The following is a 17162-nucleotide window of genomic DNA, read 5'->3' as shown; positions in this document are numbered from 1 at the left end:
CCCTCACCCCACAGAGGTAACTGAAGACAGACTCCCTCTCTCCATCACTCATCTGTGTTTCTCTTTACCTTGCCTGCCTTCTCTCTGACCGGTCCCTCCATCCCGAAACCAGCAGCTTACCAGCCAGATGTGCCATGGCAATAAAGACACAAGCCAAATATATGCATGGTGTGTATAACACACAAGGGATTCATATCTGTGATGTGTGTAAGAATTTCTATAAATTGGTGAGGGAAACGAACAGCCCGATTGAAAAAAATAAGCAAAGGCTAAAAAAAAACAAACCCAAATAACAACAATTCGTAGCAAAAGGGATGCGATACACGATTGGCTAATGAAGGTATGAAAGGTGCTCGGTCACACTGTTAATCAAAGTATGTGAAGGACACAGAGATGCCCTGTCTCCCCAGTGAGAGACGGTACACATCCCCCGTGGGCAGCATGTACTCTTCCGTGGGCTCCCATGGTGGGAGGGCTTACAACACAACACCTGGGAAGGCAACCAGGCAGTTGTCAACATTTTTTTTTTATATTTATTTATTTTGGGGAGACAGAGAGACAGAGCGCAAGCAAGGGAGGGGCAGAGAGAGAGGGAGACACAGAATCTGCAGCAGGCTCCAGGCTCTGAGCAGTCAGCCCAGAGCCTGAGGGGCTTGAACTCACGGACCGCAGGATCATGACCTGAGCGGAAGTCTGACGCCTAACCCGCTGAGCCCCCAGGTGCCCCGGAAGTGTCAACATTTTAAATGTGCCCACTTGGAGTCTGGTAAGCCTAGGAATCTCTCTCACAGAATTTCTTGCTCTGGTGCAAGTAGCTAAGTCACAGGACATCTGTTTGCATGGTAATTTAAAAACTGTGAAAACCGTAGAAATGTCTACCAACCGATGAATATGGTAATTAGTTGTGACACCCACAATAAGGAATGTTATGTAGCCATTGAAAGGATGTGCTATTAGGTGAAAAAAGAGAGCTAGTGGATAATACGTCCTATATAATCTCCTTGGATGCCTATTTGATTGAGGGGATGGAAAGGGGAGGGGGAGTGAGGGTTTTTTCCTCTTTTTACTCCATACAGTTTTAAATTTCATGAATACTTTGTGATGAACCTTTATCAATATGCCACTTTTGTAGTTAAAATTTTGTCAAATGTGAGATATCAATATTTGAAATTCATTGGTCATTTGGGATGTTTCCTGGCTGTGCACAACCTTAGATCCTTAGGGCTTCCCTGCTCTCCCCTTGTTGGTCTCTAAATAATCTCCAAAATTCTTGCTAATCAGTGATGCAAAGCAAGAGGCTCTTCTTTCCCTAAGCTTCAGGCCTCTCTGCAGATCTAAAGGTGACCTCTGATGATGGTCTGATGAACAAAGGACCAAGCCCCTGGTGTTCTCTCATTTGCAGCTCAAAGCCTCTGCAGAAACTTGGGAATTATAACTCATCTTATTTAATTTAGCCACTGTTCTCGAGGCTCCTTCTCCTCACCCAGTAAGAAGCAGGGAAGAAGTTTAAAGGCAAACATTTTTCTTCTCGGCCTAAAATTCTTAAGGTTCCTTTTCCAGGTGACTTTTCTTTTATCTTATGTTATTGACGTGGGGTCATTTCGAGGTGCTTCTGTTGGATACCTGGTTACACATAAATAGAAACATACGTGCAGGGACAAATACAACACTACATGCAGCCAGCGTCCATTCCGGAACCCAGAAATCAGGGTGGGTATTTCGAAGTCTAATGCAGGGTAATGGTTACATTGTGTTGGAAGGCCGAGAGAGGGGCCAGTCCGGCTGAAGCGCCCAGACAATAGTTAACATCAAAGAGCAGATGTCATGTCTGAGCCCCGGGAACACAAGAAGAGGTGGGTAGAGAGAGCTCCTGCAGGGCTGTGGCGTGGCCACAGCGGGCTGGGCCAAGGGCAGCTGGGGGCTGCAGCTCGGGCTGTCGCTGGAGAGATGCTGACAGGGCCTGGATACAGGGAGCGTCTCTTCCCTCCCCCTCCTTCCAGGCTCTTTCTTCCTAGTGCCTCCTGTTGGCAAAAAGCCACTTGGCAAGGGATCTGAGCGATAGGGTCTGCAGACCCCAGCTGTGGCCCCACAGTTCAAAGTACCAGGGAGGGAGCCTGGAGCAGAGAGCTGGCAGGGAAATACCCAGCCCAGACTGACTTTTTTTTTTTCTAACTATTTTTTTTAATGTTTATTTTTATTTTTATGTATTTAAGTATTTATTTTTTTGAGAGAGACAGAGTAGACAGACTTTTCTTAGCTTGTGTCCCTGATTCTCCCACTCAGCTTCCAGTGTCTTGTTTGCTCCTTCCGAACCTTCTAGAAGCCCACCCTTCTTTCTCCTAAGCACGTCATGCTCAAAAATATGCATCACCCTCCCTTCCCCTCCCCCACTTCACTGAGATATCTCTCACCCAAGCTATTGAGAAAAAGATCTGATTGTGTGACAGAAACAACGGAGACTAATGTGGATTGCTTAATCAAGGTTTTTGTCTTTTTGTATAGTTTGCAATAATCCAAAAGATTCTAATTAAAGGACTACCTCAGGGAGATCTTTTAAACAGAAGGGACTTTCCAAGGACACGGCGGGGGGGGGGGGGGTGGAATTTTCTGACACAGAGGAGCAGAATAGTGCGAGAAGCTGGCCCCAGTACTTGTAACGCGCACTTGGTGCTTCTCAGAACTTCTCACAGAAATCGGCCCAGCTTCAGAGCAGACATGAAGTTAGCTTTAGCTGGTGCATCTTTGTGCCACTTGTCATTCAAGCTTGACCTGGTCCATTTGGGCATAGTGCCCTGGCCCTTCGCTTCCCTTGTCCCTCTGTCCTAGCAGCCCCTTCTTGTCTACACGGCAAGCATTGATCCCCACGTGCCGCTCAGCCACAGGCCTGACTCTGGAACCAGAGCGCAGGTGAAGCGGGAGACACTTCCTGAGGACACGGCATTCAGCCTCACTTCGGCCTGAGCCCTAATGGGTCTTCATGCCCTTCCCTTGAAACTCAGGACCAATCGTCTCTTGCCTGTTTCCCTTAAGGAGACTAAAATCCGATACCCAAGCCTAGGAGTAGAGACTCTACTCCCTTGTGGTTCCACCTGCCTCACTGTACCTCTGCATGTGACCTGCTCCCGAATCCTGCGGACTGGTCCACCTGCTCTGCAGTGCTCGTCCTGCTGAGCCCAGACCGCTGGATTGCATCCAAGTGTACTCCCACTGGCAGCAACTGCCCCCGCCGCACCCCAGCGGTTGCTCTAGCGCCAGGGCCTGCACCGTGAGAATAGAGGACTCAAGGCTTTAAGTTCCACTGACAAAATTATGAACACGAGGTGTGCAATATTCTGAACATCAGTAGTTCTAGAATACTTCAGAAGGCGACAGGGTAATTTTCACCTCATAGGCAACAAATTGTTCTTTTTGGAATTATTCTCTGATTTTCCACGATCCTCTCGAGTGCTTTTGGAACTCTGAACCACCCAGGTGGGCCGCACTACCAAGAAGTACACGATGTGTTTGTTACGTAAGCATCTCCAGATGCCATAGGGGAAGATACGGGTACCTTCCAGTTCTCTCTCTCACCTTCGTCTAGGGGAGACAGAGCACGAAGCAAGTCACAATGGAGTAGCGCGTGGGTACCCCGAAGGCGGGCACTATGCTTGGCAGAAACCCAGGGCGGGAATGGAGAGCTCCACCTGAGTTCAGTGAAGGGACCAGAGGACGGGACTTCGGAGGTGGATAAGGAAGGAAGGGGAGGAAGTTAACAGGCAGACAAGAAGTGGGTAATTCCAGGCAGAGGCAATACCTGTTGAGGACCCCACCATCCTTCTGTCTCCACAAGAACCTTGACCAGAAGACACTCTCCTTTCTGCCCCCTCCTTCTCCCCTCTCCTGGTTCTGCAGCCTTTTAATGGGCTCAAGTCTCTCTACTATAATATTGTATCCTGTGACTATATGGAGGAAAATAGAAGCCTGGTAAAGTGAAAATGTGTATCTTCTCCAGCACGAGAACACTGCTCTGAGAATCACAAAATTAAACCCAGTTAATGGGGTACCGAATTGATATTACAAAGGCCACACACTACCTCCTGCCCCTTTATTGGAGGCATAATTTAATTGACTTGTTTGTTCTGTTTTACACTATTATTTCGACCTATTTAAGTGGTTTCCAAGCAAGGAAAAAGCTGCGTCCGAGAGCTGAAAGCTGGCCTGGCCATCTTGGGTAGGCCATGGTGTTCTTCTCTTAAACATTAACAATTCCTAAATCTCTGACATCAGACAAGGTCACTGTGATCCTGAAGTGAGATCCTATAACCGCTGAGCGAAAAGCACTGTGCAAACCGTAAAAACGACTCAACGACTCCCTCCTGTGGCTAACTTGCTTGACTGCTGTTGCTTTACTTGCAGCCATTGCCCCTCCCTCAAAGGGTACCCAGTTGCAGAATTACTTCCACTTTCTGACAGCCACCAAGTCCAGAAGAAACCCTTGGTCACTCGAGCCCTCCTCAAAATTACCTCGGTGTGCCCAACTCTCTAACAAGCCCCTCTGTACCCCTTCTTACTAAGAAGCACCTAGTCTCCATGGTGGATGGCCTCTCTTGCTGCAGCCAGCATCGGTCATTTTGACTAGTCGTGTCCTGGTGGTCTTTGATGACATCAACAAATGATGGGCACCAACATATGCTTGATGCAGATTCTTCTACTATGACTTCCCGGAAGTTTTGAACTACATCTGTGACCTGAGTATTGTATATCCTGCCTCCCCACTTCTCCACCCCCTCCCACAAGGACTCCTTACCTTCACCTCTGAACACCACCGCCTGGGTGGCTCACTCGGTTGAGCGTCCAACTTCGGCTCAGGTCATGATCTCGCGGTCCGTGAGCTCGAGCCCCGCATCGGGCTCTGGGCTGACAGCTCAGAGCCTGGAGCCTGTTTCGGATTCTGTGTCTCCTTCTCTCTCTGACCCTCCCCCGTTCATGCTCTGTCTCTCTCTGTCTCAAAAATAAATAAACGTTAAAAAAAAATTTTTTTTTAAACGGATAATGAAATTAGTGGCCTACACCCCCTCTAAAAGTTTTACACATTTGGCACCTGTGTCCCTTTGTCTTCTAAAATGTGGTGCTCCACAAAAGACTGGGGTTAATTTTTCGTTTCTTTGAAGATGACATTTTTGGGGGAGGTTTGCTTTATTCCCAAGGTTTGTTTTAATCTTAGAAAAGTCAACGTTTTGACAGAAAAATGTGGTTGTGATCCCTTTGTGATGTTTTGCACAAAAATGGTGTGCTCTCATCACGTGCAGTCTTGGGGTCTCTCTGTCCACCATTTTCATCTATCTGTGTTCTAGGAGTGGCTCCAAAGGAAAACTTACAGGTCATCAAACTTACAATGATCACCTGTTTTCAGTCTTCAGCAAGTATTTGGATGTTGCTGTTATGATTTAGGTCGGTTCCTATGCAGTCTCTTCCAGCCTATCCTGATTCCTTCCTCAACTCAGCAAAATCTCCTGCTGAGACACCATGCAGCAGTTCAAGAAAATTCGTGTTTGTTACGATGCACCTGAAAGGTCTTTGCCTCCAGCTGCTCAGAACACTACTCTACATGTAGGGCTGATTTTTCACAGCCCTCATGCTGTGTTTCACAATCATCTTTAAAAGAAATCTATCGGAGCCCAGTGTTAGAAAGCAAGAGTGCATTACGTGCCGTCAGCCACCTCACAGTCCATTTGCGTCCTGGTAGAATCTCTGGCCCCAGTTGATTTCTTGTCCGCATTCTGAAACGCAAGCACATTTCAATCTCCGCAGCTCAAGAGGCTCACCCCAGGTCAGGAAAGACTCCAAAGTGGGGCTGTGGTTTAATGACAACAGGACAGACAGAAGCAGTGCTAAAGTTTGCTTTTCTTTCTCTTTCCTTCACTATAAAAATAGCCGTCTGCACACACAGCATTAGAATAGAAATAAAAGCTTGTAATTTTCAGTCACTACACACATAAGGAAATGGAAAGCAGTCATCTGCTGCCACCGGCATTAATTCTTGCACTCACTCAACAGTCGTATGTGCTAGGGACTGTTCCAGTTGCTGAAAAATAGTGGTAGGCAAAACAGAAAAGGTCTCTTTCCTCTTAGGACCGACATTTCAATAGGAGAAAATGACGAGTTATACAAATGAAATATGAAATTGCAGCCATGAAAGGATTCCAAGGACAGGGACAAGGTCCATGAAAGCACACAGTAATCCTACCTACTGTAATCAGAGCCCACGGGTTCCCTGGAAAGTGACAATGAGCTGGTACGTGGGAGCTGAACCTCATGTTACATGCAGCCTTTCCACTAATCCTCATCATGTAGTTATATGCCTCATCTCATCCCTAATGTTTATTTTTTTAAATCTTCAATAGCTTTGGCATTTTCAAAGAACCAGACTGTAAATTATTCAACAATTCTACTTTTCCTAAGACCTCTGATACAGAAGGGCTTTCAGTGGCTCCATCAAGGGTTTCTGTTGGGTTCATCTTGCCCCTGGACCCCATCCCTCCCGTCAGCACGTGGTTCTGCTGGCTTGTGGCAGCTCTGGTCCCACTGTTAAGATGCTCATCGGTGTGGCTCTTCTTACTGGAGGTAGGTGGGTTCTAAAGAATGGTTTTCACTGTTGGTGGGATTTTAAAATGTTGCTAGTTTGGAGGCCAAAAGCTGCCCTCTTGGGTGATTTTGCCAAAGCAAAACCTGCCTCCCTCCCCCCCCCCCCCCCCGCTAATTTTTAATTTTGCAGGAGGGAGACTGTGATTTCCAAGTTGAATTACTTAGATTCAACAGAATCATAATGGCTCCCCTCCTCACCTAGTCCCTCTGCATTGTCCTTAAGGTACGTTCTTGCTAGATGCTTCCATATTAATTCTTCAGAGAACCCCCTGGGCTGGGCTGTCAGCCCTAGGAAGACCTGTGCTCCAGGGCTCTCTCCTGTGCCTAGAATATGGCAGGTTCATGTTGAGGAAGGAAGGAAGGAATGTTTTTCCATTCATGTATTTCTATGGGTATTTTAGAGGAAAACTGGAAAGTGATGACCCAGTAATTTTTATTGGGTCTTCTTATCTGGAAGGTTTGTGTGTATGTGTTTTAGCCATGTAATCCTGATGAATTCCTACAAATCAGGAATGTGCTGGGGACATTCAAATGACTGTATTTTTACATCTTTTCTTTTCTTTTTTTTTTTTTTTTAAGAGAGAGAAGCAAGAGTAGGGGAGAGGGGCAGAAGGAGAGACAGAGAGGATCCCAAGCAGGCTCCACACTCAGCACGGAGCCTGATGGGAGCTCGATCCCACAACCCCGGGATCATGACCTGAGTTGAAATCAAGAGTTGCAAGGTCAAGCAACTCAGGTACCCAGGTGCCCCTTTACATCATTTATTAAAAGCTACTAATACTTCTATTGAAAAATCTTGATTGCACTATAAAATAAAAAGATCTTGAGTAATGATCAAAACTACATTGAAAAATAGGGGTGCACACACATGCACTCTCTCTCAAAATAAATAAAAAAAATATGTGCTAGAGGCAGAAAAGAAATGTATCAAAATATTGGCAGCAGCAATATTTAGGCAATGGAACTACGGGTGAATTTTATTCTTCCCTCCACTTTTCTGTATTTTACAAATTTTATAAAGTGAAAGATTACACTTCAACAATGGTTAAAGTAATTTTTCATCTGTATATCCATAGGAGAAAAAAAAGTCTATGTCTAGAAATTGTTTTCTAAAATACCTCTCAAAATAGAAGGGCTCAAATACTGTCGTAAATAATGAACCTATGGAAAAAACACTAACAAGTCAAAATATGGATCTATCATGTTTTTAAGGCCGGTTATTCTACAGGCAATTGAGCGGTGGAGATTCACAAAGAGCTGAGATCAGAGAACAAAGAAGCCACTTGTGTGCAGAAACAGAGAAACCATAAATAGGAAGAAGAAAAACAGCACGGGAAGCAAAAGTGCCCCAAAATGGATGCACTGTTAGTAGTATGGATGGAAGTTTCAGGGGGAAGATTTCCACCAAACCCAAGCTTGTGTATGCTTGCTGTTTGTCACTTAACCCCAACCTCCTACTGCCACCACACCTCTCCCACGCTGGGTGGGTCCCCTTAATGTCTCCACCCCCTTAAACAACAATCAATTGTACACATAATGCAAATAAGAAGACTGCACTTTATCACAATTTAAGAAGGGAGAAATAAACACTCATTTCTACTACTGCTGCTATTATTTTTTGATGCTAAACTTTTTTTTTTTAATGTTTATTTATTTCTGAGACAGAGAGAGACAGAGCATGAGTGGGGGAGGGGCAGAGAGAGAGGGAGACACAGAATCGGAAGCAGGCTCCAGGCTCTGAGCTGTCAGCACAGAGCCCGACGCGGGGCTCGAACTCCCAAGCTGTGACGTCATGACCAGAGCCGAAGCCAGACGCTTAACCGACTGCACCACCCAGGCGCCCCGATGCTAAATTCTTAACAGTTAATTCTATCAAGGCCTTATACAACACTGAGTGGACGTCTCTTGTTCTGGCCGCACCCCTGCCCAGTCCCAATCCATTTCTCCTGCCTAAAATCACCCTGAGTTTCCATCCAACCCTCCCATGATTCTCAGCCACGTGCTGTGCGTGATATCCACTTCACACCCAACTACAAGGGTGCCCCAAGCAAAGAAGTTAAACTCAATTATAGTCAGTGGTGAGCTGTTTCTAGAACTTCTGGAAAACAAATGCTCTTTAAACCTGCCCTTGACCTTGATGAAGGCTCTGCGGATCCAGGTGTGGAATTGCAGGGGGTTCTGAACAGAGTCAGAGGGAAAAGCCAACACTGGAGAAGGCGAGTATAGATGAATGAGTCTTTGCTGACATTGAGCTGCTCCATCTAGATGGAGTCAATGTCTGGCTACCGCTAGTCTTTCTTTTTGGTTTACATCACTTTAAGTTAGGTTTTTGCCAGATCTATCTGTTAAATTCCTGATTACTATAATGCATAAATAAAACACTTTCTTAGCTTAGCAAGTTTACACTGGAGTGACAACTACTCAAACACTCTTCAGTAAAGAAATGTACTATATGGGTGTGTTCGCTCTGATCATTCACCCAGCAGCACATCTACACTCTGTACATTTTAGATGTTATTCTTCCACAGAATAAAAGAAATGTTGTTGTACAAGGTAAGCCACCAATATACAAATCACACTATTTCCCAATAAAAAGGTTTATCATACAGTCCATCAGATCAGAGTTCCAGGCCCAGCTGAGAATGAATTCTACCCTAAAGCGACTTATACTCAGGAGGCAGCACCACAAATACCCATTAACTAAATTTACCTCGGAGTTTGCTGTTGCAACTTTAAAGAAAAACATGACTTTACTCACAGGGGACTTACAGTCTATAAAGTATGCAAGATAAAGTCATCATGTATGTAATTCTAAAATAGAGAACAGGAGAAATAAATTTATGGTTAGAAATGGAGGAGTTGAAATTTAATCTGTTAGGGAAAAAAAAAAAAAAAAAAAAAAGGAATTCATGTGAGTCGGGAAACTTAGGTGAAAAAGATCCCATAAAATCCCCAAGTCATTTTTAGCAAGAGTGGTAGAGAACCTCATAAACAGACTCTAAGAAACAAAACACGATCTGCTGTTATGCTCAAACTAAGGCAATTTATTAGCTGGCTTTACACCTTAAATAATCTCTTGGTTACCTACAGGGACAGTTCCACTAATTCCAAACCAAGCTTTCAAAAGTTCATTGTTGGAGGAAGAACATTCTTATGCTCAACACAAAATACCTCTTTTATAACTTTCAGCAAATCTTTTCTTAGAGTTAACTAAAAAAAAAAAAATTGCTCAGGTCAAATATTAACTACCTTAACAACCAATTTAGTTTATTTTCCATCAAAATGTGCGCAGGAGAGTTGAAAATCAAAAGAGAACACTGTAAACATTTTGTGGTTTGGCTGGAAGTAGAGTTCATTTCATGATGACTGAACGTCTTCTAATACATATTTCTGATAGTTTCCATAAACCTCAGCAAAGTAAATCCATTCACTAACATTTCAAAGGGAAAGTTGTTTTCTTAAATGAAAGTGCAATATTAGCCTTTCTTTGCCATTTGGCAACTTGAAATTTTCGCAGGAGTGCTGATTAATACTTCTTTGTAGTTGATTATATCATTTTAAGTTTCTCTCTCATTTAAAAAAATATCAATTGCACATTGTTCCTTTAACTGAACAACTGGATTCTTTAAAACAGACGTTAGCTATTTCACTGCATTTGGAAACATGGTAGAAATTCTGACCCATCATTCTTTTATCTGTAAAAGAAAAAAACAAAAAAAGGCGCTATAATTTATTCATTCACATATTAAGAACAATAACAAAAGGAAAATGACAGTGAAATAATCATTATATCAAGATGAAACTTTTCTTTTTTCCTGCAACTTTTCCCCTTCCCCAGTCATGCTATTTCTGAGATTTACTACAATCTCTCCATTATGTTCCACAAGACACTGTGTCTTATTTCTAGAAAGCTCTTTTAGAAAGAATGCTTTGATGGATTACGTGTCACGTTGCTGACAGTGCATTAGGTAACATTTACTGAATGCCAATTACGGTGCCAAGTGTTTTGTGTAGACCTTCACTTCACGACGCTGGGAGGTAGGTTCCTGTACCCCATTTTTATAGGTGAATAAACTGAAGGAGAAATGTGCTTGTGCTACTAGGAGTCAGTGGGGTAGTAACAAACTTGGGCAGCTGGACTCCAAAGCCTTTTGCGGGATGCAAGTATAACTGGATTTGGATGCAGCATAAAGCCCCATGTTCAAAGCAGACACTCCGTTCGATGAAGTGCATAACTTTCATGCGGAAAACGATCAAATGAAGTAATGAAGTTCCCTTTAAAAAATAATATTCCTAAGATTTACATTAATCATGATTGTGTGGAAGAACATTTAAATTACTGAAGTTCTCTGGTCCACTTCTGGCTATTTTCTCCAAAACTCAACTGCACCTTACATTATACAATAGGTCCCTTTCATTAACATTAATTGAACTTTCTGAATGGATCATTTCAAAGAACACTGAGAACCAGTTATTTAAAGAAAAAACAATAATGATGGCTCTTCTATTAAATGAAATCACTTCCCCCAAATTCATTGGACTCTTAAAGTCTGTATTCTCATAATTTCGATTGCATAGTTTCAAATCTATTTTTCAACAAATTTAATTAAAAAAAATTTTTTTAACATTTATTTTTTTGAGAGACAGTGAAGGAGTAGGAGGGGGGCAGAGATGGGGGGAGACAAAGAATCTGAAGCAGGCTCCAGGCTCTGAGGTGTTAGCAAAGACCCAACGCGGGGCTCAAACTCACAAACAGTGAGATCGTGACCTCAGCCAAAGTCAGATGCTTAATCCACTGAGCCACCCAGGTGCCCCGAATTTACTTTAATTTTTAATAAATGTTTGTTTATTTTTGAGACAGAGAGACAGAGAGAGAGCATGTGTAAGCAAGGGAAGGGCAGAGACGGGGGAGAGAGAGAATCCCAAGCAGGCTCCGCGATGCCGGCGCAGAGCCCCACGTGGGGACTCGATCTTATGAACCCTGGGATCATGACCTGAGCCGAAATCAAGAATCGGACACTGAACCGACTGAGCCAACCCCAGGCGTCCCAAAAGTTACCTTAATTTTGAGGAATATCACTCATGGGGAAGATAGTTTGGAAGTCTCACTGTGAAAAGTTCTAAAACCACACATTTTCTTGCCATCATGTAAAAAGACTTTAACAGAAATTTTAAAATCTTGTTCTAATACCATAACTGTGTTCCCCTTAAGCCATAAAGTCTCAGTGAGCATTCTGAGGTAAAGAAGAGACACCACGACAGGTAACCAGCCTCACGGTACCTCGGTGACCACGCCCGCGGCAATGGTGGAGCCGCCGTAGCGCAGCATGAACCTCCCCAGCTCCTTAAAGTCTTTGTACAGCTCCAGTGCCACCGGCCGTTGCGTCTGCAGCTCCACCAAGGCGTTCTGGCCTTTGGTCAACAATCTGTCAGAAAAGGGGGAGCGGGGACGACACGGATATCCCGCAGAGGTGAATAATGCAGTAACAAACCAAAAAATGTATATTTCACATTTGATCAACTTTCAAACACTTAAAAAGAAAAAGAGTTTTTAAAATGAAGATATATACCTTTGAATTTTTCTGGGTCAGTTGAAAGAAATGAGAGGAATAATTCTAGATTTAAGAAATATTAGCTACATTTTATATACGTGTGTGTGTGTGTGTGTGTGTGTGTGTGTGTGTGTGTGTATTTTTTACCAATCTTCCAAATACAACTCTTGAAGGACCCTATAACCTAAAATGCTCAAAGGACCCTCCACCAAAGCCTTCCCTTCATTCCCTCATGCAACTGAGAGGTTCAATATCTGATAAAGAAAGTAAAGAATTTTCATTTTAAAAGAGGAACATAATATAAAATTCTAATTGGGGGGATGAAGTGTTAGGAAGTTATGTATAAAGAGGACAAAATCTCCTAGTGCCAATAGACTATTCTAAACCTCTCTCTTTCCTTCCCTCCTCTCTCTTTTCTCACACAGGAATAGTAATTCTTTAACAAGCGTTCAAAATAAAATCACATAAGATTTTTCCATCGTATGATGTCTGTAGGAAATGAACGGGGTGGGGCAGGAGCCTTCATATAAGCAGTTCCATACAAATATAAACAAAAATCCTCATGCAATGGGCCCTCCCAAACTTACAGGAAGAGTAGATCCCAAAAGGGGGCATTTTGAAAACGTTCTCTAATTTAATTTTGATAACATTCTCTAATTTAATTTTGATGTGTTCTAGAAAGAAAACAGCAATTATAAACTCTCCTTCTGGAAGATTAGTTCAGAGACAGAATAAGCCAAAAACGTTTTTAAAAAAGTATTCCAAAATTTCCAAAAATTGGCTTTGGACAATTTCAGTCCAAAGTCCCATTCCTTAGAAAGGAGAGTATCTAATATATTCATAATTTGTACTTAATGTTGTTTCTAGAAAGCTTGATTCCATCCATATGTAGCAATCAAGTCTGTAATTTGCCAGCGGTGGAAAGGAAGGAAAGACCAAATGGTGCTGGTATAAAGTAAGAGAAAGGCTACAAATTAGGTGCCAGGGAAATTAATATGAGAATATACTAGAACCCAGAATCACTGAGCAGGGAGCAGAAGCAGGGAGGGGAAAATTCAGAATTAGATATGATGAGTCAATTTTAGATTGAGAATTCTCCCAATCACTTGTGTGGGTCAAACAACCTGGATCCTGCCAAAAATACTATAATTTATGTGAACCAGCTGACTAGGTTAAATTCCTGGCTCTGCCCCCTTGCTAGCTCTGTGAACTTGAACATGTTATATAACTTCTCTAAACCTCAGCTTCCTTATCTGAAAAATGGGGGAAATAGTACGTGCTTCGTAAGGTTGCTGAGAATATAAACCATGTGAAAGCAGTCCCGAGAGAGCCTAGGAAATAGCGGTCCTTCAGACATGTTCGCCATTATTTACACTTCTTAGGACATTATGGCATCACGGACTTTAAAGACCCAGGTTAAACCTGAAGAAGCATCAGTGACTACACATACTGTGGTGAGCACTGAATAATGCACAGAACTGTCAAATCACTATGCTGTACACCTGAAACTAACATAACATTGCATGTCAACCATATTTCAATACATTTTTAAAACCCATCTTAAAAAAAAAATAAAAAGAACTATTAAGGAACTATCTTCGAAAGAGAGATTAAGTAACTCTTTCTTCCTAACTAATGGAGAAACGGGCATGGGTATAGATCAGAGTGAAGACTCACTTCCACTTGCACCCTACCTATTAGCCCACTAGCCACCTCTGGGCCTCTTACCCAGGTGCGAATGAGGAGGAGCACCCAAAGACTGAAAAAAAGGGGATTTTGGGTGGGATTCCCCATAGGGTTGAAACGAGGAAAACCCCAAAGTCAAAGCAGCCAAGCCAAACTGTGGTTAGGTAGCCTTTAGTTGAATTAGGGTGAAAAACTTAAGGTTCTCAGGAAGCACTTCCTTTGAAAAATCCCAACCTTGTCCCGGCCAAAGGGAATTGTCCCCATTGAGGCCTGGATATTAATGATAATCAAGAGGGAAACAACATGGTGGTGATCACCTCAGCTTAAAGCTCCATGTGGATTCTGAACAGAAAGAAAAATTCTGGGTGGGAAAAAAACTAGAAGCTACAGGGTATGCAATACACTTTTTGCCTGGAGTATTCTGAAAGTATGGAACACTTCTCATTAAGGAGGTGACAAGAAAGTTAAGAGCAACACTCAGGTGTAATCTGGAACTGGTGGCTAGGCATAATTGAAATTCACTCTTTAAAATGTAGAACTGACTTTTTTAAGTGCCTTTATTTTTACATCATCAGTACCCAGGGCTTGACACATATATGCAAATTTACATTAACATCTTTATTCACAATCCACACCCCACTGCCACCATCCATAACAGAAATTATATCTAGCGGCACTCATACCTAGACATAAGCTTAAATATATGGTCTGTGTTTATTTTAATCTAGTCTGTGCAAAGAAAGATTTCTGGAACAAGTAAAATTAGATTTAGATTTCATTTGCCACAAAGAGAAATACTATCACAATGAATTAATCAGTAAAAAATTTGCTAAATTTTAATTTTTTTTAAATGTTTATTTATTTTTGAGAGAGACAGAGACAGAGCTTGAGCAGGGGAGGGGCAGAGACAGAGGGAGACACAGAATCCGAAGGAGGCTCCAGGCTCTGAGCTGTCAGCACAGAGCTCAAGGCAGGGCTTGAACTCACGGACAGTGAGATCATGACCTGAGCCAAAGCCGGACGCCCAACCGCCCGAGCCACCCAGGCACCCCTTTGCTAAATTTTAAAATACTCACTTTGGCTTCTTCTTTGTGACTTCACCCGTGCTTTTGTTTAAGACGCTAATCAATCGTTTAATAACGGCAGGCTCACTGACAGTCTGGTAGTGTAACAGCACCTGAAACAAAAAATGGTCCTGTCAAAACACTCTTTACCGTGCACCCGCGGCTGTTTATCCTGGTGTCACATTCCATCATATGAATGCACTCGGCACTCCTGCCGGAAGCTTTCGGGGTCTCCAGCTGCTTCCTAAGTCCTACCATTCCGATCAGGGTGTTCCTTCACTTACTAAGGGAAAAAGGTCACAGGAGCCAGTTCGAGTCTCTCCTCCACTAACTTAACGAACCTTAGTAGATCAGACAACCTTCCTTACAGGGTCGTGATGAGAACTGAACAAGATCAGAGACAGTGCCTGGTATAGATGTTCATCAAATGCAAACTGTTCCATCACAAAAATGAGGGAAGGGGGATCATGTGATATTCAGCAGTAGTTAATGTATTCATTGTTGGATAATGAGAATAAAATATTATATAGGACTTTATTAGACAGTCTTTGAACTCAGGCCTGACTCTACACTTTCCAAGTGTGTGATCTGGGGCAAGTCCTTTTAAAGCCCTTTATCCCCAACACCTCCAGCCTCAGGTTCCTTATCAATGAGAAAAATCAGATAATGTTATTTTGAAGTGGTGAATATTCAGTTAATTGATGATCTTAAATTTTAGCTATTGTTCGTGTTTTATATGTAAGGAAGTTTAATATCAAAAAGGTTAAGCAACTTAATGTAGCCATGGTGATATGTTTCAGAGGTGAATTTTAATTTTTTTTTTAATGTATGTTTATTTTTGAGAGAGACACAGACAGAATGCGAGTGGGTTAGGGGCAGAGACAGAGGGAGACACAGAATCCAAAGCAGGCTCCAGGCTCCGAGCTGTCAGCACAGAGCCTGACACGGGGCTCAAACTCACGAGCTGTGAGATCATGACCTGAGCCGAAGTTGGACGCTCAACCGACTGGGCCACCCAGGCGCCCCTCAGAGGTGAATTTTATATGCTGGGATCAACTAGAGTAAGAGTTACACTGGCTCTCCTCATTCAAATAACAAGCACTAAATGTGCAATATGTCTATAGTTGGGTATAGTAGGAAGACCAAATACTCAGCAAGTGGCAAAGCTGGCAAGGTTTAAGTGGTCTGACCATTTTATGCTGTTTGCTTGAAAAAACACTGACACTTCTACTATGGAACTTCTTGGCTGGGATGGCACATTCAGAAAAGAGAAATACAAGGGGGACTTGTGGATGCACAATCCTGGACTCTGTAACTTTCTAAAAACCCAAGTCTTTCAACCAGCACTTTGTTCATTCTGTCTACTTCTCTCCCCAGGACAATGCTGCCCTCAGTCCAGGACAATCCTCTCTCATCTGAATTGAAGTGCAGGCTCCTTCCTGGTCTCTCTACCACCACTCTTGTCCCTCCCTTAGCCAGTCTTCTTAAATCTACCAGACTGATCTTCTAAAAGATAAACTTAACGATACACCCTTGCTTTTTAAAACCATGGAAACTTTAACTCCACTACTAGGCACAAGGCCTTTCTCAACGTGACCCTCACTTCTCCAGCCTCATCTCTCTCCATCGCCTCTTCCATTCTCCATTCCAGGCATACAGAGCTTCCACTCCCTACATGTACCACGCCCTTTGTAAGCTTTAGGCTTTTGCACACGTGATGCCTCTGGCTAGAACACAGCTTCCACCTGTGCAGCCTCACTGGGCTAACTCCTACTCATGCTACTCCAATCCTCTTAGCGTGATGCGTACCCTCCTGCAAGAAGCCTGACCTCTAGTCTGAGCTAGACACCTTCCTCTGGGTCCCCTAATCTCACGACAAAACCTCTCACTTTTATTGTAGCTGCTGTTTTAAGTGTCTGTCATCCCAACGTAAATATAAACTCTGTGAGACAAGGAACTATGTATACCAGTACCAGACATTTAACCAGCAGTCAGTAAGTATTTATGAAATAAATGTAAGAATGAAGGAATAAGAACACCTACAACACATGGAAGAAGAAATCAGTCATGTGGTTTTGTTTCTTTGTTTGTTTTAAAGGCACAACCGAACCTCCATTATTCTACAAAGGCAAATTAGTTTTTGTTTTGTTTTGTTTTTTATCAATGGCATGTGACCATTATAAACTGGAAACATTCCAGAAAAATTTAATGACCAACTCTTACCAGGGGAAAAAAA

The 17162-nt window shown here is 42.9% G+C and overlaps 1 protein-coding gene across 3 annotated transcripts in view; it reads right to left on the bottom strand.

The window, feature by feature from the left end:
- Window positions 1-9647: 9647 nt before the first annotated feature.
- Window positions 9648-17162, bottom strand: part of HBS1L (HBS1 like translational GTPase) — an 86638-nt gene continuing 79123 nt past the window's right edge. For all 3 annotated transcript variants that reach the window (XM_015081882.3, XM_027056826.2, XM_053222210.1), the window contains 3 exons: window positions 14939-15039; window positions 11906-12050; window positions 9648-10319 (listed from right to left, as the gene is read on the bottom strand). In XM_015081882.3, the coding sequence (XP_014937368.2) occupies window positions 10308-10319; window positions 11906-12050; window positions 14939-15039 (258 nt within the window). In that variant the 3' untranslated portion in view covers window positions 9648-10307. The remainder of the gene's footprint in view (window positions 10320-11905; window positions 12051-14938; window positions 15040-17162) is intronic.

The sequence above is a fragment of the Acinonyx jubatus genome, chromosome B2, assembly GCF_027475565.1.
Source record: "Acinonyx jubatus isolate Ajub_Pintada_27869175 chromosome B2, VMU_Ajub_asm_v1.0, whole genome shotgun sequence".
NCBI lineage: Eukaryota > Metazoa > Chordata > Mammalia > Carnivora > Felidae > Acinonyx > Acinonyx jubatus.
The sequence above is the reverse complement of the archived record's forward strand: the minus strand, read 5'-3'. Positions and strand labels throughout refer to the sequence as shown.